The following is a 21,830-nucleotide window of genomic DNA, read 5'->3' on the forward strand; positions in this document are numbered from 1 at the left end:
TTTGGAAAAATCTGACGTGTGTATGTACCTTTAACCAGAAAAACTTACAGAAAAATATAACAGAAAATTGTATGGTGTGCACTAGACATTACAGAAACTGATTTTATTTTACTCAGGTGTTTCAAGAAAATATTTACTAATGCTGGGAATACACGGTACGTTTTACGCAGCTCGATTCTGCTGCCTGGTTGATTCCGTGGGCGATTCTCTTGTCTTCTGCCCGTTTTCCTTATCTTTTTCCATTGTCCCCCGTGTGGAATCGAGTGCGGAAACGATCGGGTGGTTGATCGGACATCTCGGAAATTATCAATCGAGCCATCTAAATTGCTTAATCGAGCGGCGAAAACTTACTGTGTATTCCCACCATAAACTGTATAAATGATTTGATCAGAAGAGAAGCTACAGGTACCGGGAACCTGCCTTAGTTCCTTGTCGTGTGAATTACATTATACCTGGAGCTCCGGAGGGTTAACTGTCATGATGGAAAAATAAAGGAGGGGGCCACACAGAAATTCACGTGGTAGCGGCACCTCGTCGTCATCGTCACAGGACACACTGTCCCCAGAGCCTTAATGTCACTTGGAAACACTAGCAAGCAATGCTGAAGCGAAAGTACTTATATAACCCTTTGAGTTCCTCAGCCGAGCACTTTGTCTTGCCCATATTGGTCCTCTGTTTAGTATTATTGTTTGTTCCTTGGTGTGAGCTGGCTAAGACATGTAATCGCTGGTGATTACACTGACTGTAATTACAATCCTGGTATGTCTTTCACGTCCTAGTTCCTCCCTCATGCTTTCTTGTGACTTAGCAGTATTCTTAAAATAGACTGGACTCTGGGTGGGGTGCATCACTCTTCAGTTGCCCTCTGGTCTTTAACATGACATTGTACTCTGAGTTTTGGCATTATTGAAGGGCTAACCTGTCTGCATTTGCATGAATTCGTATTCCTTGTTTTTCCAGCTGTGGCTGCCATCCTGAGCCCTATAGGTTTCAGTGGGGCTTATTGTGAATGGTATCCAGCACAGTGGCCTGGAGGTTCAGCAACAGGGCAGAAAAAAACCTTTTCAGAAGTACAATAGATTGTCAGTCCTGTTGAAGATCCGTACCCACCTGACTATTTCCCCAGCGATTTTCTTTTTTTGAGCAGTTGTTTCCATGATCTTGCGATGTGGGTACAGGCACGCGATCACGCAAACATTCCTTAACGGCGCACAGCGATAACGACCATCGCAGCGGATCGGCTCTTTAAGATCTCTCCAAATCGCTTAGAAATGCCTTAGTGACGTACAGCTAGTGGATTCTAGGCCCAAGGGGTCATTCACACTGTGCAGTGCATGACAGTTGTGACGGTACACATTGACTTTCATGTTACTGTTGACAGTACAGCTGTGCATTTGTGTCATGTGTTCTAACACGTCTGTGGATGTTTTATCAGTTTTATGTTAGTTGTATTGTAACTGCCAAAGTCCGCAATACAATGTTACACGCATGCTGTGCATGGGGAAAAGATTACACCATATCTCATTCATACATGCTTTGTGTAGTGTGAAGGAGTGTAGGTACACCTCTGCATTTTCCTTGGGCATCACACGCGTTTTGCATGTGAAAATATGTTCACACATAAAAGGTGTACTTTTCCAGTCTAGTCAGGTAAAACTGATAGAAAACTGGCAGGGCAGTACTGGACTGGACCAGAAATGTGCAGATTTATGTGTGAACCAGGCCTATAGGCCTAGGATTAATGAAAGGGTTCTTGTACCATGACGTTGTTATTTCATATAGACTCCTTATGTACAGATCTTGTGCAAAAAGCGTGTGCTGAAACTGTACGCAATAAGTTCAAATTCTACCCAAAGATATTACAATATAATGATCATATAATATAGTATAATGCGGAATTCAGTGGCGTGCATCGGTGGTAAAATAAGCATGGTTCCTAATTGCATATTTCTCATGTATTTTTGTTTACAGTAGATGTTATACTGGTTTCCTTGGTGATCAGTCAGTTAAGATTGCGCTGTTTACAAAAGAGCTTATGGTATTAATTTTCCTTTTGTCTGGAAATATGTACAGTTTTATCCGCCTGTAATAAAGCAAGCTAGTCACGTTGGTTATTTTGTCACTCCTTGTAAAGGCTGCCCAGGGAGGTTACTTCATAACTATGCTGGAACGGTGTGTTCCCAAACAGAGCAGGAAATGGTGATTTCTGCTGACGGGCAGCTCATCCGCACACACAGTCCTGCTAAAGACACGGCATTCTGCTGAAAAGACAAAAAAAGTCACCAATTGGTGAAAACAGTCCAGTAAGGGGGTAGGCCTCAAAGTATTTATCAGATTGCAGCCTACTTCATAGCAGAGCATTTCCTATTCAGATCCTTTTTTATGGTCTGGCTGACAATTCTGTGTATAAATCAAGGACTATATTGACTTTATAGGCTGGTTTTACACCTGGCTGGGGGTTTGCAGTGCGGTGCCTCGTTCCTATCGCACCGCAAACGCACAAAACGCCATTCATATGATTCTACGGCAGTGCGCACCACAGGGTCATATACATAACGCTGCCCCTCACCCAGTGACTTACTTCCTGCTGGACACGAAGTACATAACTGGGATTCCTGTGGTTCCCTGTAGTATTCCCATCATTCCACGCATGCGCGCTACATTGCTGTCAACATATTTAAAATTTCTGCTTTACTTATTTCACACTCCTGACTTATGTCAGCTGAGGTGGGAGATAACGACCGCCTCAGACAACAATCAGGCATGTGTATGGCACCCGACGACCCGTTAGCGATCCACCGGATGGATCTACTCAACCTCAGCGACACTGATCGCCCTGACTATTCCAATGTTCGTGCCACTCCCTCACCCCCGGCGTGACATCACACATGCACAGTTTCAGTGTTCTCCCCAGGCTCTTTTTACCGGCTAGTTTTGGTGAGCACCCGGCTGTCATCGGCTCACCTCCTCCTTTACTGTCACCAGAGTTGCTTACAGAAGCACAGGCCCTGCATTCTCTCATCTCGCCCCACCCGGCTACTATTTCATGCCACCTGGCTGAAAAAAGATTTCTTGGGAGAACACTGAGGTTGTCGTTCCTCCACCCCCCAGCATCACATCACGATGAGCTACACAGGTGGGACACGCTTGTGTGCAGCAGGGCTTAGCAATGTCATCCAAAGGGGATCGGGTGCTGATCCCCGATGGGCAACATCCCTTGTCAGTGTGTTTGAGCCATAGATTCTGTACACGTGTTGCTAGCCTAGAGGCTATTGTGGGGGACTGAGGGGTCAATGTGCTGCACACTACGGAGCAGGAGAGTTAAAGGGAACTAGCAGGAGAGTTAGAGGGATATGCAATACCAGTTGCTTGGCAGTCCTACTGATCTTTGGCTGTAGTAGTGGCTGAATCACACACCTGAAACAAGCATGCAGCTAATCTAGTCTGACTTCAGTCAGAGCACCTGATCTGCATGCTTGTTGAGGGGCTGTGGCTAAAAGTACTAGAGATACAGGATCAGCTGGAGAGTCAGGCAACCGGTATTATTTTAAAAGGAAAATCCATATCCTTCTCAGGTTAGGTTCTCTTTAAGGAGCAGAGCAGTGGGCACACAGATCTCTCATCAGCACATTGGAGGATGCACACAAGATTCTCCACAAAGGCAGCACAAACCCTCTGTGGACTGTACAAGGCTTTATCTTATGTCTTTATGCTTATAGGCTGTGCCACAGTGTCTTCCGTGAGTCCCCTCCAATGACACTCACACTTGCATTCCTTTGGTAAATATCTTTGTGTTTGCCTGAGGCTCCTGATCTCTTACATAAAGGAGAGAAATACAGAGAAATATTTGTAAAGTGGAGAGAAACAGGTTTTTCAGATACAATCAAGTAAACAACAGATCCATGCTTCATTTCTGGCCAGCGCATGTAAACAGCTCTGTTTTGCCTCACACGTTGCCAACTACTGGAAAAAAAAAATCATGAGTTGGTGTAAAATCGCTGGAGATAAATTCAAGTCGGAGCTCCCCTTCCTAGATGTTTTTCACTCCGTTTTCCCTTGCATAAATTCAGAAGCTGAATGACAGCCTATTGAAGTCAATAGGCTGCAGAATCCCCTATATTCGGATGCGAATTATTATCAGCACGGGGCAGACAGATGCAGTACACAAGTGGAAATGTAGCCTAAAGACTATTGGCATAATCCTTTTTCTACATTAGCACAATTTTCATATTTGATACAGCCATCCCAGAGCTATTTCCTATGGTAAAGTCAGTCACATGACCCAGAGATCCATCGACATATTGGCCCAAATGCAATTAACTTTTTCTCCTGAGTTATCTCCTAGGAGATCATTTTCATCTTCTCTTTAAAGGTAATGTCCAAGCAAAATAAAAAAATGAGTGGTGCAACGCGTAAAAATGTACGCATTGAACCAGTATCGTGTAAAAATGTATGTGTTAATGTTCCTGCACTAGTGAGAATGCGTAAAAATGTATGCAATGCGGCCCACCGACCTCCGAGGTCAGCAAGCTGCCAGAGGGGGACTGGAGCAGCAGTGAGTGACTACGAGGGCACAAGATGGCTGCATTGGGCTGGTAGAAGCCCCAGGTAAGTGAAACTCATTTTTTTTATTTTCCTTGGACCTTCCCTTTAAAATAACTTTTCAGCATTTTACAACTGAAAAAGTACCCAAAAATTGGTGAAAAAAAGTACTATTAAAATAATAAGTATTTTTTTGCTTGCTGGTGGTTTAAAAGACATTTTATAACAGTGGTTTCCCCAGGCTCTTTTAGCTGGGTGCTCCACCCGGCTGGTTTTGGTGAGCACCCTGCTGTCATCGGCTCACCTCCTCCTACGCCATAAGCAGAGTTCCGCACAGAAGCACCATCCCAGCATTCTCTCATATTGCCCCACCTGACTACTTTTTCATGCCACCCGGCTAACTATGTCATGTCACCCGGCTGGAAAAAAATTTCTGGGGAGAACACTGAACAAGGTGTGAAAATCTCACCTAGGAAAAAACTCAGGAGAAAAAGTGAATTGCATGAGGGCCCTTATGATGCTGCCTGGAAAGTGAGACTTACTTTCCCAGCTCAATAGCCATCATGTGACCTTTAGGCTCTGTGCTCAGGAGGAAAGACTAGCTGGAGCCCTCTCCCAGAACCTCACTGACTACCTCTTGTGGGTGATTATTGAGATAAGATGTTCTTTATATTGCGTTTGGCTGAAAAGCACATAAGAATAGTGGAGAGGAGGAGGTTTAGACAGTGACAATAGCAGTACCTGTGAATTTTCCCCAAGGACCTAAACACTTGCAGCATTGCTGATTTCAGAAATGTCTCAGCCTGCGATACACAAGTACATCGGACAGTGTGTAGACAGCATGCTGATACACTGCGCTCCACTAATCCCCCCATCATTTTATTCCCTAACTGGTTTCCCTCTACTGAATTCCACAACTTTCAAAAGCCTGTCATTATGGATGGCCAATGAGAGATGCAAATCGTTCAGATTTGAAGCAGGATTGTGCAAATTCTTTTTTTGCAGGGGTGAGAAGTGGCCCCATGACTTGTGTTCCAAACATACCATTTATAAAGGGGCATAGATTGTAGGTTTTGTAGAGCAGAGAACTTTTACTTTCCCCATGAGATGATCAGCGCTGTAAATCTGCAGAAGACTTAAAAGACATTCGAGGTGACATGTTGAGATACACATGTGTATGCATAGCACACAGATAACTAAGCAGTGTCCCTTTTCTTCTTTCTCTGCCTGAAAGAGTTAAACATAAAGTTGGCACCGGGTTGGACTGGGTCAGACTATAGAATAACCCTCACTGATAAGTAATTACAGTCATAAAACACTTTCCTATCAGTAAATGGCTTCTGAGAGCAGGAATGGGATAAAAATAGTCAATAATTAATAGATTTGAGCTCTGGCATACTTCAGTGATGGTGTCATTGAGCAGAGACAATGAAGCAGTAAAAACTTGAAAACTATATTTAAATATAAAATAAAACTGTGGGATATCTAAAAAAAAGTCATTTTTTTAGGAGGAGGATAGATACAATTGTTTTTCTCATCAGTTTATTTTCACCTTGGATGTCCTTTAAGGCACTGGAATGAAAAAAATGACACCTATCCACCAGGTGTCAGATGAAGAATGCAGTGGTTCAGTGGTCACCAGCTCTTATAGTTGATATCTAGTATCCTTGTGTATTGCAGCCTTCATCCATTCCATTTCACCATGTGCCTTGTGTGTTTTAACCACTTAACGACGCCTAACGCCCATAGGCGTCGGCGGGTCGTTAGTAGTATAGCATGGAAACGGCCGCTCGATCGAGCGGCCTTTCCATGCCAGTTCACGGAGACTGCCTCCGTGAACAGTGTGCGAGCCGCCGATCGCGGCTCGCACGCATAATGTAAACATGCGGGGAAGCAATCCCCGCTGTTTACATCACACGACGCTGCTGCGCAGCAGCGCCGTGACGTAGATCGGCGATCCCCGGCCTCTGATTGGCCGGGGATCGCTGGCATCTGATAGGCAGAAGCCTATTCTATCAGGCGCAGGACGGATATCCGTCCTGCGCCGCACACAGTAGAAGGGAGAGGGAGGGAAAGCAGGGGAGCCCGGAAAGCGCTGCGGAGGGGGGCTTTGAGGAGCCCCCCCCCCGCAAATCAATAGTAGCCGGCGGCGATCAGACCCCCCCTGCAGGACATCCCCCTAGTGGGGAAAAAAGGGGGCAAGTCTGATCGCCCTGCCTTTTACCTGATCGGTGCTGCGGGCTGTAGAGCCCACGCAGCACCGATCATTCCAAAATCCCCTGGTCCTTAAGTGGTTAATTGAAAAATGCTTACAAGGTTTATTTTGTGGAATATTTTTTTTCCAGTACTAGACTGACTCTTATTTTTGCTCTCTTACAGTCTTGGGACATCTTCTTCCGGAATGCGAATGCTGGTGCTGCGCCGGGAACCGCTTACCAGAGCCCCCCACCCCTGGGGACCAGCCTTTCCACCTTCACCCAGGCACAGTCACTAGTTCAGGCCCAACCAAATGTAGATAAGCTAGTGGAAGATCACTTGGCTGTGCAGTCCCTCATCCGGGCCTACCAGGTATGTCATCTTTCACCTCTTCAGCTTCTTCTCTGGTGTTTCCTTATTTCTATGGATGATCACATGACATGATCCTGCATAGTGACACACACCTACTAAAGATCCCTCAGCAAGGCATCTTTTTTTTCCAAGTTTTCTTGTAACTGACTTGTCAGAAGACAACTGGAAATCTGTGAAAGGCTCTCTGACCTTCGGAACAGACAGCTGCAGGAAGACTTGGCAGAGGCCTTTATACTTGGCAGGGTCACAGACATGGGGATATTGGTATGTGCCAGCCATTCATCTGTACTGAGAGTGACTCCTATTGTGCCTGCATGCGGTTACCTTGGCCGATATATCCTGTCACTGTGCTCATTTACATGAAGGAGCGTGATGTCCATAGCAGCTATTCACAGTCTTCCTATATTATTCCAACCTGCACTATATTAATAACATTTGGAAACTGGTTGGCTGCTATGGGGCAGCACTCCCCTTTTTCACAATAGCACACTATAACTTTAAAGTGCACCTGAGATTGAAGATTAAAAAACATATATTTACATACCTCGGGCTTCCTCCAGCCCCCTTCAGCTTCATCGGTCCCTTGCCGGGATCGTCCGCAATTGGCCCCAGAAAATCCTCCAGTCAGCGTAGGCGCAATCTGGCCGTACGCACTCACGCTGGAAGGAGCATTCTTTGTTTGCGCAGTCGTATTGCGCAGGCGCACAATACTCCCAGTGATGGGGGTGCAATCCAGGCCACGCATGCACATAAAGCTCCAGACTAGAGGACTTTACGGGGCCAATTGCGGACGATCCAGGCGGAGGAGGGCGGCGCGGGAGCGATCAGCCTGGAGGAAGCCCCAGTTATGTATATATTATTTTTCTTTTCTCGGGTTTAGTTTAAAGTGGGACTACACTCTTGACATATAAAGAGTTTGAAATTATTACTTAGCATACCCTGTAGAGTAAAAATACCAAATGACAAAAGTGGTTCGTTTTCAAGCATTAGGCTGAGGTGGCTGCATGGTTCTGTTGCCCAACAGCTAGGAATTGATTACAATTCAGTTGCTTTATTTGCAACTAAATAAGCCAATCCAAATGAGCTGTTGGGCTGGCAGTTGACAGGCAGTGATAAACCAGACAGTTACTGCATTGGCCTCAATTCATTAAGCAGTTTAGACTAGTCTACTGGTGTTTTTTAGTCTGCTGATGGTTTGGTCAGTTGCATAAAACGAGGAATTCACTATTACTAAATGTTTTAGACCTGTTGTTAGACCTGGTCTAAACTATTTGGTAATTAGCTGGGTAAAGAAGTGGAAATTATCAAAAGATGCAATTCACAAACAAGTACCTATGACTGACATCCTGCTCCTTTTGAGGAGCTCTCCTCTGCATACAATTAAACGCCTGCATAATTAATTCAAAAGGTTCCATCCGCACATCTAAAATACCTCACAGAATTACTTTACCTACAAGAAATCAGCTGCTCTAATCTCTGTCAGAAAAAGTGGGCGTGGTTACTCCTTGTTTGCCTTTGTGAATTGTGTAATTACTGAATGTTAGACCAGGTCTAAAAACAGGTCTAAATATTACGCCAAACCATCAGTAGACTAGTCTAAACTGCTTAGTGTATTGAGGCCATTGTTGAAAGCTGCTGTCATCATTGGCTCTCAGGACATTTTCAAATGATTTTACACTAAAGATCTTTTTGGCAGTTTATATACATAGCTTAACCTCCTTGGTGGTATTCCCGACCCAGGCTCGAGGTAAAAAAAAAAAAAACATGCTGGAAACGGTAATCCCGAGCCTGGGTGGGGGTAGCCGCCGGGACGAATGTGCAGAGCGGAGTTTGTAACTCGCCTCCTCCGGGATTTAAAATATCAGCCCATATAAAATAAGCACTTACATACGCGGCCCAGAATATGGGTACCCCGAAAACTAAATGTCGCCAGGGAAGGAGACGGGCGACACCTTTCATCTCTTGACCCTGATGCTGGCCAGCACATGCGCACTTAGTTTTTGGGGTACCCACATTCTGGGCCCCATATGTAAGTACTTGTTTTGGTCTGATATTGTAAATAAAGCACTCTACGCTTAGTATTGCTGCTTGTGGTTTTCTTTGATAGGCCATCTATACCGTACTGACCACGGTCAGAGGAGGACATCCTACTGTTGAGTTTGGATGATCCACCTGACCACCTGGTGCACAACAAGCCACCTAGCGTACATCAAACCTTTATACAACCTTACAATGTGGGTTGTATGCGGCTGGTTTCTAATTTTTCATTCTCTAGCACGTTGCTGAGGTTTATTTGTAAAATCATGTGAAGTACATCATTGACATAATGAATGAACACTATTGTATCTGATTATGTCTCTGCTCTGTTCATCGTGCACTCCAAACAAGGTGGGTGTTATGACTGTTGTGAAGGACAAATATCCTATTGTCCATAATATTCAGGGTCTGAGTCCATGGTCTATTTGCAAACTTGGACGGTTACAACAGGGGCATACTGCTTGATTGCTAAGAACAACATTTTCTTTTGTGCATTCTTGGGTTGTTTTCAAGACAGTGTAAAGAAAGCTAAAACCATTGACATTCCCAGAACAGCCAATCGTAATTCATGTGGTAGTCAAAACTGATTGGCTGATAAAACTTTTGCTCGAGTTTTCTTTGCTGCTATCTGTATAACTCCCCCCTGAGCATTTTATGTAAGAAGTATTTCCACTGACCCCACTCCATTATATCCACTGAACAGCACATTATTCAAGCAACAGGGATTTTTTAAAGGGATACCTCAACTGAGAGGGATAGGGAGGCTGCCATATTTATTTTCTTTTAAAGGGAACCAGAGACGAAGCACCCTTGTGTATTTTACCATGTATATCAGTAAGAACATTAGAGAAAACACTTACCATGCTCTCTGTTTCATCCTCACTGCTAAAAGTGTCTGTTATCATCAGTCACAAGAATCCCAGACTGAGCAATTAAATCTGGCTTTGCTGGGAATGATTATTGCTGAGTCATTATAGCAGAGCCACAAGGGGGCAGGCTTGGGCTTGAAATAACACCACAGAAGACAGACTTAGCTATAATCTTTCTGTAGCAAAGCTAGACTGAGCAGCCTGACTGCTCAGTCGGGGATTCTTATTAGAGGTGATAACAGTCAGATTACACAGAGAACAATGAAACAAAGGGCAGATTAGGTGTTTACTGTCATGTTCCCACTGATTTATAAGGTAAAATACAAGAGGGTGCTTCATCTCTGGTTCTCTTTAAAGAGAATCTGTACTCTAAAATTCTTACAATAAAAAGCATACCATTCCATTCCTTATGTTCTCCTGGGCCCCTCTGTGCTGTTTCTGCCACTCCCTGCTAGTGTTGTCCGGATCATGAACGATTCGGATCTTTGATCCGAATCTATTTTGTGAGTCGAATCATCCGAATCATCAAAATAAGTGATTCGGATCGAAAAAGGGGCGGGGCAAGGAGCGACACGCCCCCTCTCAGCGGGCAGCGGGGTCCTGGAAGCATAGCAGGGATGGATCGCTCAGTTGGAGGGGACTCAGGGGAGGCAGCCTTGCAGGGACAGGTAGAGGGGACATGGGTGCCACTGCCAGATATGTGTAGAGCACACATACTGGCTATAACGTGCTGCCCATTATAGGCTGGTTGTTCCGTAGTGCTGCATAGTGATCACATTGGAAACTTTTGGTTCAGCTCAGCACAGTAATTTTGCAGGCACTGTGATTGACAGGCAATATGATCCCATCTGCACTCGGCACTAATCAACTGCACTTCACTTCTGAGAATGCTTTCTTTCACTGCGACGTTTGCTTTCAAAGTACACAGATGAGCATATAGGTGAAATATATGTAAAGCATATGATTGCAGCATGTGGGTATTGTGTGCAAACAAACATTTCTGCTCTCTGCTCGTCCCTCTTCCCTTCTCTGTCCACTCCCTGCCCTCTGTCCATCTTCTCTGTGTGTCCTCCCCCCTACCCTTCTCCTGTCCACAGCAGGGAAAGACCTGTCCTGCTAGTCATTTCACCCCCGAATGCTTCAGTAGTAAAATGATCCGAGATTCGGATCAAAGATCCGGATCTTTTCAATGAGCCGATTCGAATCATCCGGATCATTGAAAAGATCCGAACTTCCCATCTCTACTCCCTGCTGCAATCCTGGCTTGTAATTGAGAGTTTTAGGCAGTGTTTACAAACAAACTAACCAGCTTTTGATAGGCTCAGACTGTGACTCACACAGAGTGTGAAGAGGGTGTGTAAAAGCTTCTGCCAATGACAAGCAGTGCTGCACATTCTACACATTCCAGCCTTAGCTGACAAAGCTGACAAGAGAGAAGATTCGATCATATAACAGAGATAATACAGCCACTGTGCAAGTAGGAAAGGCTGCAGTAAGACAGAGCACATTAGAACAGGTATAGGAACTTATAGGATAGAAGAAATAAGGCTGAAAATATTGTTACAGAGTCTCTTTAAGCAATACCAGTTGCCTGGTAGTCCTCCTAATCCTGTGTATATAATACTTTTGGCCATAGACCTTGAACAAGCATTCAGCAGATCAGGTACTCTGATTTGGCTCACTCAGGTTTTACTGGATTAGCCATGTGCTTGTTCTGGGGTTTTGACTCCGACAATACTTATGCCAGAAGATAAACAGAACTGCCAGGCAACTGGCATGGTTTACAAGGAAATTAATATGGCAGCCTCCATATTCCTCTCACCTCGAGTTCCCTTTAAGCAATGCCAGTTGCCGGGCTATCCTGCTGATCCTCTGCATGCAGTAGATCAGGTGTTTCTGACAGTATTGTCAGATCTGACAACATTAGCTGCATGCTTGTTTTTGGTGTAATTCAGAAACTACAGAAGCCAAATAGATCAGCAGGGCTGCCAAGCAACTGGTATTGCTTAAAAAGAAATAAATATGGCAGCCTCCATATTCTTCTAGCTTCAGTTGTTCCCACAAGGGCCCCAATGTCAGCTGTTGTGGGTTCATGCTCAGTGAAATACATTCATTTTAGGTGGACAAATAGGAATCTCTGGAACTAGTGACGTGTTTTTTACTGTGTTATTGTGAATGTTCACTCCTGAATCTGTTGCTGTTTGTCTGTGATACAGGTAAGTTTCCCATCCAGTGTATGTTCTAAATAAGTAATTGATAACTTCTATATCACTCTCACTTCAGGTTCCCATTACGTTACTTAGGAAACAATTCTTAAAGAGTACCCAAGGCAGATTATGGGGAAAAAAGCATACTTGGCTAAGAAGCGGGCAGCCCCTGGATCCTGCAGAGGCCTCCGACGTCTTCCTGGCCCCCTCTGTTGCTGTGCATGGACCCCCGAAAAAAATCCAACAAGAGCTTGTCGGATTGCTGATCTCGCTCCTCTTCATGCTCAAGCTTGGCAGTACTGGCAGTACTGTGCTTCATGCATAAGGAGGAGTAAGGTCGCAATCTACGGGAGGGTTTCCGGGTTGCATTGGTGGTCAGGAGGATAGGACACGGGAAGCCTCTGCAGGATCCAGAGGCTTTCATCTTCCTAGATAAGCATCTCTCTTCTGTGCTGTCGGCAGCCTCAGGTTCTCTTTAGTTATCCAACAACCCTGGACTGGATTTCTTTTTATGATCTCCACTCTAGAAATATTTAGAGATGCCTCAGCATTATATTCCCTTCCCCTGTGTCCCCAGGTCACTAGGCAGAGATTGTGTCAGAAGAATGTGGGGGTTGTATAAACTGATTGTTTATATTTATCTCTCCATCTGATTATTTAATGCAAGTTATGGTACAGTAACTTTAAAGGATATACGAGGCAAATAAGATTGTATAAACGGGGTAGCAGCAGACATGTACAGGGAGCAGTCCTCAGGCCCACCTCTCCTTCCCCCACCACCTTGTTCACCTCTGCCCCCTCTATTCTTTCCTAAAATCAAGCAGAAGCTGCTTCTGGGTAAGCAGTAGTGCGCAAGCGATAGGCCCTTGGCTGGGAGCTCTTGCGCACTGAGTTGACTTGTAGTGCGCATGTACAGATCGCTCCCGCTTTTATATAACTGGCATGTAAACAACCAGCATGGTCTCGAACCCCCACATTCTTCTGACACACACTCTGCGTAGGGCTGCTATCTGTATATGCTACTACCGTTCTTACAATCTTATTCACCTTGGATTTCCTTTGGTAACTAAAGTGAAAAAATCTGGCCAGTTACCTGGGACTTCTTCCGTCCGCCTGTTCCCCTGCCGTCTTTCCTCACTGCTCCATTCAGCCACTGTCCCCCTCCATAAGCACGATGACTCTGCCAGTCTAGAGCCATTGCGCATTTGCGACCCAGACTGCCTCAATTGCGCTCCCGTTGCTGGTAGTGTTCGGCGCATGCTCTGTAGCAATTTTCACTTGCTGCACAATCGCGGAGTGCTTTTTGCCACGGAAGCGCGATGGAGGAGGTGCATGGCACGGGGCCGCACATGCAGTATTTGGAGCGGGACAGTGAAAGAAAAAAGCAGCGAGAGACCAGGAGGATGGAAGAAACCAGGTAAGTTACACTGCCCACTTTCATTATACTTTAGGTTCCATTTAGGTGCCCACTAATTATACAGTCTTACCAAATCTATGTAGTAGAAGGGTAAACTGAGTGAATATACTGTCGAACACAGCTGGAATGCAAAAATTGGCAGAGATCTTAAGGGCCCTTTCACACTGGGGCGGTGCGTCAAATTGACGCACTGCTACTGCAGCCTAATGAAAGTATATGGGGAAGTTCATACTCCCCATGTACGCTGTGCCGGAACGCTAGCGCATACCGGTGTTACTATGCGGCGATCTGCATCGGTCCAGAAGTTATGTTAGTCTATGGCGAAGCAGGCTTCTTTAAAGAAGTTGGCTTTGCGGCGCAAATGCGCAGAAGCTTATTTTTACAATACACTTACGTGCACTTCCGCATACCCGAGGCAGGAAGTGACTGCAACCGCGCGTCACTTCCTGCTTGGCTGAATGCCAGACAGGGAACACTGTGTACTAACGCGGTGTTCCCTGAAGGTCAGTTTTTGGCGGTGCGGTGGGCGCTACGCACCGCATCACTAATGCCATTTTACAGTATGAAACCAGCCTAAGGGATAACAGCCTTGGAATGCGAAGTGGTTAAAAATCACATACATTTTAACAGTGGTGATTGATATTTTATTTTTGGAAATTAGTTTTATATTAAGAAAATAAATATAAATGATGGAATACAGCCTATCCAGATCATCATGCTTTCTCAAATACACATAAATAAGACTTGCGTACACTGAGAAATATCCATGTATCTCTTGCTGATTGACTTACCTTTTAACATTGGAGATTCAATTTACACTTGAACTTCGGTAAATACTGGCAGATATGAGTCAATGAAGCCCCTAACATCCTATCAGGTTCCAGCTCTCATTTTCCTCTTGCAGGTTAGGGAAGTGAAAGCTGCCACTTGGTTATGTGTTATGGGCACCACCATCTTCTTGTCTACACTTCAGTTTTTGAAACTGGGTGGGAGGGGAGGTGTTATTAACCAGTTTGTGTCATTGCTTCCAGGTTAGGGGTCACCACGTTGCAAAACTTGACCCCCTCGGAATTAGCTGTGTTAATTTTGATGACGCTCCAGTAATTGTCGGTCCTCCGAATGTTGGTGAGGATAACTGTACTAAACTTGTGACTTTTTCTCTTCTCTGCTCTTCCTTTTTTTTCTCTCCTCGTATTTTATGTGGTGCCTCTTTTTTCCTCACGTGTTCTGCATATCCTTTTTCATCCACCTCTTTTTCCATTCTTCTCCCAACTTCCTCCTTCCTTGTCCTCCCTCTGCCTTCCTCTTCCATTCCCTTTCCACCATCCTCCTCTGGCACCTTTTTCCTCTATATAGATCCGTGGGCACCATGTTGCCCAGCTTGATCCGCTTGGCATTTTGGATGCAGATCTGGATTCCTGTGTGCCAGCTGACATTGTCACATCCTCAGACAAACTCGGTGAGGGCCAAAAGCTCTGCTAGAATGGTCACTGCTTGTGCGCTTCCCTCTCACCCCCCAACATGTATGTCTGTCCCTGCTCTGTAGAATGTAGGTGTAGAGTTCACAACTAACAGCTGATTCCTCAGGACCAGAAAATATACCCACTTACATTTTATTCTTAGTCAGTAGGGATGTTCAATAAGATACTAACAATTTTGAGTTGCCAGTGTGACAATGTAGCAGTAAAATGCGGTTGCATAAAGACATGTGCATGTACTTTGATTTACTAGCACCACATTGACCACACCAGTTAGCGATTGAGATGCAGGGGATATGGACATTGCTCCTCCGAATCAGAGCTGTTAAGGAAAAAACCGGTTGCACATCCAAACCAATCAGATGCTATTGGAAAATGAGAACAGATTTCCATCAGAGTTTTATTAAGAAGGACCACTAATTGTTTAAAAATATTCAGACATTTGCTTTAACTGCATTAGTATGATTCCATGCTGGGGTTAAAGTGTAACTGAGACGGGGATAGAAAAAAATGTATACATACCTGGGGCTTCCTCCAGCCCACTTTGGCCTGATTGCTCCCTTGCAGACATCCTCCGCCTTCTGGATCCTCCTCCCGTAAGTTGGGCCCAGCTGTGCGCGCCCCTACCCCCACCCCCCGCATTGCTCTCCCGCGGGTGGGAGCATTCTGCACCTGCGCAGTAGTAGTACAGAGGATCCAAAAGGCGGAGGACATTGGTGAGGGATCGGTCAGGCTCGAAGGGAGCTGGAGGAAGCCACAGTTATGTGTACATTTCTTCTATTCCCTCGTCTCATGTTCCCTTTAATGTTCAGTGGTCCTGGAGATGATGTTTGGATTCTTTAAACCCCACACTACAGGTGGCCTTCACTGGTAAACCAATGGCAAAATTGGCCAATCAAAATTGGATGTGTATGCACGCAAGACCCACTTTTTAGGCTTAAGATGTAGCTGATGGAAAGCAATGTTCCACCAATACAAATTTCAGGGTCAAGTGCAAACTGCTGTGAATACCATTATATTATAACATCCCCCATCAGATTTTTTGAAGACCTGAATGGTACAAAACTCCAAAAACCATGCAGATGTAACGGAATTAGATTTTTCTTTCTAGAATAATTATATTTGTCCTTCTGCCAGTGTTATAGTACAGCGAAGTGTAGATCAGCCATTTTACATTGGCACTATTCAGTATATTTCCTGTCCTTTGAAAAATACAAGCTGTTAGTTGAGCTCTGGGTGTAGATTGGACAATAACAGATATGAGGCTGTACTGCTCACGCTGCTCTCAGCACGCCAATACTGCTACACTAGAGTAGTGCACCAAGTAACCACCACTAACAGCATACTACGGGCATGTGGAAGGTGTGTGCCGAGATCAGACTGGGGGCTTCTCTGGGGGCTTTGGGTTTAGAGCATGATGGTGTGTGGGCATGATAATCAAATCTGATTGTAATGATGGCAGAATGTCTGAAATGAAAACAATCTGTGATTTTACCTTCTGAACGTTTCAGAAATTGGTAAGAGGACAATGAAGTCATGATTCTTTTTTTGTTTTTTTTCAATCTTACAATAATGATGAAGTTGCTGATTGGTATCTAAAAAGTTTCAATCAAGATAATCTTCCAGAAAACAAAATCTGTTTTGTTCTGTTAATAATATGATTTTTCTCAATCAAGTGCACGTAGTCCCCGGTTAAGGAACGATATGGGGGACTGTGGGTTCATTCTTAACGTGAATCTGTCCATAAGTCAAAACACTGTGCTATCTCTGTCCTCTGTACCTCCTCTATGCCACCAGTGTCACCTCTGTCCCTTTGTGCCCTCAATGTACTGCAGGAAAAAGTCATCTTATTGGTTTAAAGGGCAATTTTTTCTTTTCTTTTCTTTTTTAAATACATTTTTCTCAAACTCTGTCTTTTTGAAAAAAAAATTTCACTCATTAGCACAGAATCAAATTTTCTGGCCCTTTGTATCAACGGGTCGTTTTGTAAGTCGGGGACTACCTGTAACTTATATTTTTTGCTTGATAATAAAAAAAAAGGTACTGTCCAACTTCACTTCATGAGGACCATCACAGTTGTGAGTTCTACATTAGCACAGTAATCTAGCATAGTAAACCAAACCTTACTTAATTCTGCAGAATGTGTTAGACCAGTGTTTCTCAACATTTTATTGTTATGTACCCCTTTTAAAACCCAGTACTCACCAAGTACCCCCTAGCACAGTAAACATTATTACAAGTACCCCTTGACAAATATAAGTTTAATCGTAGTACATGATAATTGGGTCTAAACCATTTCCAAGCATTTACTATTGCTTTTAATTAGGTAAAATACTAATTTGGTATTGTTTTAAATAATATTTAGCATTTTCTAAAACTCTAAATGTGTTATTCTTGGTTGAGTATGTCAAGCCCGAGTACCCCCTGGAACCATCAGAAGTACCCCCTGGGGTACGCGTACCACACGTTGAGAACCTAGGTGTTAGACAGATTCTGAAACTAAAGCCTGAGCATGGTCCATAATCGTGGTGTTGGACAGCATTGACCTTTAGTGTTGTCTTGTTTCAAAAGATAATGTTCTAGCAACATCCATTTTCTGTAGTGAGACTTGCCCTCACCAGTTGCTATGTACCACAATCTTCCTAAGCTTCTTGGTGTTCATGTAAGTTGAAGGCTGTGATTCCTGTGGGAAGGTCAAATGCACCAGTCAGCAGTTCAGGATATGAGGAATAGTTCAGTTATAACTTACATCAGTAATAATGAATAGTTCCAGAAAATACACAAATCTGTGTGTTTCTTTAGACTAGGATCTAGAAATCTGCCTGTAGTGACCGCTATTGTTGAGGAACACGCAATTTTGAGACCCAAAATGTTCTGCACAAGAATGCTCTGAAACCGGAGCTGTTTGATAACTGCAGAGCACAGCTGAGCTGGAGTTCATACCAGTTTAATATTTGTTTTACACCAGTACATTCTGGTTTGTAGCTACTTCATTGTTGTTGCTCTCCCTGTATAGTACAGAGAATTCTAGTAGAACCAGATCAAACGAGTTAGTAAATAGAAACTAGTCAGCAACCTCTCCTGAGCAGCTTTGTGCCAACAACACAGTCATTAGAATGTTCAGCGATTTACATCACAGCCACATCTGCGCAGACCAGGAATGTTACTTGTGCAATGACGTGTTTAATAATGAGCTGAGCCTCCTGTCAGATCCACCATCGAGAATAATCGCCTCAGGTGACAGGTGTGTAGGTATAATTCCAAAGAATGTTGCTTTCATTTGTTTTTTTAAGAAAATGGTTTCCTAGTGTTCTAAAAATATCACATGAATGCCATAGACACTAAAGTAAACCCCCGTGCCTGTACACATACGCCTGTAATAAAGGAGAACTCCAACAGGCAGTTTCTGGGGAGTTGTTATGGTTACTGTCCTTAGCTCTTTTGCCCACTTGTATTGAGACAGCTGATTTAACCACAGGGCTGCACCAATTCTTTGGGAGCCACCATAGGCTGTAATGTGAATTATGGCTGTAGCGGAGCTCAGTGACTAATTTGGCAATAGCGTTACCCTGCACCCAAATTTTCCCGCGCCATTTTTGAATGTACGCAATTGAATCATACAGTAGTAGTGGAAGGGGGTGGTAAAACTCGTGATTCGTCCCAGTCGTGATGTCTTCCAGACATTTATATCAGTTGTCTGCCTAGACTAAAGTTTCATAGACACGTTAGAAGGTCTCTGCCGACGCAGCACTTGGCAACTTCTCTACCGACAATCTAGCATATTTATGCCAGTCCTGGTGCTTTGCCAAGAGTGCTGGATTGGGTAAGGCAAGCATGCTTTTCTCCTCCATACCCTCCTCTCTTGAAGCCGCACAGTGACGCTGCATGCCCATCGCACCCTCTCCATACAGAGACAGGACGCATTGCTAGCCTATAGAATGTCTGATGATAATCTGGGGTCGGGCTCTGTATGGAGAGTGGGATTGGGGATGATGAATTGCTTCCTGCAGGCGGGATGAGGAGGAGAACAATGTGCTTATGGGTCAGATCTTCAGGGGGCCACTGAACACATGCTAGATTCTCATCCAAGATTGTCCATCACAGCTCCCTCAGCTGAGTTTAAACCAGCGTGTGTGCGCAGCTTCGTTTTGATGTTTAAATCAGGAGATACTGAAGTCTCCTGTACCCTTTGCAGGTTTTTATAGTGATCAAAGGAAAACTCCAGTATTTGTTAAATAAACATATCCCACTCATTGTTACTTGTTACAGTATTACAAATTAATCTTTGACTTTTGTTTTCCTGTTTTATGCAGTAATATGCTTTGAAGTATTCCTAAAAACAGCTTCTCTGGAAGTGAAAATATTATGTTGATGGGTTGATTTAAATGGACGTTTAGGCCATGTTCACAGTGGGACGTGGCGTTGTGTATTCTGTATAACAAGAATGCAACGTAATGAAAAAGTCGTACCGCATGTTGTGTCGCATACAGTGAAGCATACAGTCAATGAAAAGCATGCTCCACTGTACCTGTTAACCTGTGCGTTTAGCAGTAATACACCACATGCAGAGCATTACCATACCACAACCTCTTTTACCGCAGTGCTACCGCCGTACTGTGTCCGTCAAATAGGTTGTGCAGTGAGCCACATTACAAAATGGCCGTTACACCGCAACTCACCACTGTGAATGTGGCCTTACGACTGCATTATCCATCACCTTTGAGACATGAAGTCAGAATGTATATGGCACTCCCTAGCTAGACAGAAATCAATCAGTAACTGTGGCCCCAGGATCCTCCGCTTAATATCTTGGCATGTGAACATAATGTGGCCCGTTCCTCTGCTCTTTCATGACATAGGCCTCAATTCACTAAGATCATGCTGGAGATATGGCAAGAGAAATCTTGCCACCACACAGTGAGAGAGTTATCTTATCTCTTCATTCCTTAAAGTGGATCCGAGATGAACTTTTACTCATTGCATAATTGTGTTCCTTTCCTATTGTTTATAGGGCATTCCTCAAGCCAAAGACTTTTTTGTTTTTGTTTTAAGAAAAATGCATACAAATCCACAGCGCTTGGTACTCAAATCGGCATCTGCAGTAACCCCACAGTGCTCAAAAGCATATTTCCACAGTGACCATCACCAGAAATAAATTGAGAAAGGTCACTTCTCCATCCAAGAATCACATAAACATTTATTAGAAGCTGAATCTACATCACATATACAATGACTTACTTCCAGGGTCCTTTTGACAGGGAACCTTAGTAGTTAAAAGCTTATAGTGTAACCCAGTACACATTTAAAATCCAAAAAAACGATCTCATATAAGTTGCCCAGTCTCCAGTTCCTACCGGTTTCGGCCTTGCGTTTTAATACTCTAATTCCCTATAAACTAAACAAGCCACGCCCACAGGTTTTCAGAGAGCCAAGGCACTTTCAGACAGTAGCAAGGGCTCATGGGAGCTCAGTCTGGGCAGGAGGAGGGGGAGGTATTACTAGCCAGAGATTTCAGAGGCAGAGGGGAGGAGGAGGGGGATTAGGTTTTAGGTAACATATATAGACAAGTTACTTGTTATAGTTCGTTTTTCATCTCGGATCCGCTTTCCCTCCTCTGTAGTTAAGCTACCTTCACTGTAGCTATTTTCACACGCAGTTAACAGCCGGTCTTTAACTTTAGCATTCTGGAGTTATTTTAAGGATTGAAGAGTTAACTTTAGGTTTGCCTGAGGTAAAATGTTTCCTGAATACTACATGCCTCATCACCATGGTGATAACTCTAGAAACGTTATTAAAGACAGGAGATGAGCTTAGTGAATTGAGGCCAAAGTATGTAGACCCGGCAGTGTCAGTTTCTGAAAAATCCAGGCCAGGATTGTATAACCTTCAAATCACATTGGAAATCTGATCTCAGCTCATACTTGTAATTGTGTCAACAGCCCCTCACATGCATAGTGGGCATGTTGGGCATGCTAGGAGGGCAGTACTGGTTCCGTTGCCACTCTGTGCCCCTGCAGGTCTCTCCAGCACTCTGATCCCCCACATGCGGAGTGATCATGCTGGAGGAGAGTTGGGTTAGCTGCTAGAGGAGAGTTGGGATATCTGCTGGAGAGCTTGGATAGCTACTGGAGGAGAGTTCTGATATTTGCTAGAGGGAAATTGGCATAGCTGCCTTTTCTAGTTCCAGCTGTTGAGTCTCCTCTGTTTAGCCACCACCCCCTCAGCATGTCCTTCATGTTCTGCAGTGTCCTCCCCATTGCCACTGTCATTCTAGGTTATGTTGCTCACTATCTCCAGCCAGGCATTGGTGGAATGACAGCGGCTGCCCAGAATGAGGCTTAATGACGGCAGTAGCGGGATGTGGAGGACTCTGCGGTCAGCAAAGCACAGGTCAGCGGGCAGTGGCTGAATGGAGGAAACACAACAGCAGAAACAAGTGAAGGTAGCTAAAACCATCTCCCTCCCGGTCTTCCCTTTTACATTTACCTTTTTTTTTACCCTTCATTTCCTACCAAATGATGTGTCTGTAGTATAAGCTTTCAGTCTGGGTATGTACACATAACTGCACCTTTGCTGTGGTTTGATATAAACACACAAGGGCTGCCAACACTCTTTCCAGACCAGGTTTACAAGGGCCACTTGCGTTCTCCATCAATATGCAGCCCTAGAATACCGACGGTCAGTGGATACTTTAAAGAGGTCCTGAAGGGGA

The 21,830-nt window shown here is 44.3% G+C and overlaps 1 protein-coding gene across 2 annotated transcripts in view; it reads left to right on the top strand.

The window, feature by feature from the left end:
* The window catches only part of OGDH (oxoglutarate dehydrogenase), a 110,380-nt gene that overhangs the window by 32,024 nt on the left and 56,526 nt on the right, over positions 1–21,830 (top strand). Inside the window, exons 3-4 of one of the 2 annotated variants that reach the window (XM_068274769.1) lie at positions 6,922–7,110; positions 14,672–14,765. In XM_068274769.1, coding sequence (XP_068130870.1) covers positions 6,922–7,110; positions 14,672–14,765 — 283 coding nt within the window. Of the gene's footprint in view, positions 1–6,921; positions 7,111–14,671; positions 14,766–14,996; positions 15,100–21,830 lie in introns of both variants that reach the window. The other variant, XM_068274768.1, reaches the window with a different exon arrangement.

The sequence above is a fragment of the Hyperolius riggenbachi genome, chromosome 3 (assembly GCF_040937935.1).
Source record: "Hyperolius riggenbachi isolate aHypRig1 chromosome 3, aHypRig1.pri, whole genome shotgun sequence".
NCBI classification, from domain to species: Eukaryota; Metazoa; Chordata; class Amphibia; order Anura; family Hyperoliidae; genus Hyperolius; species Hyperolius riggenbachi.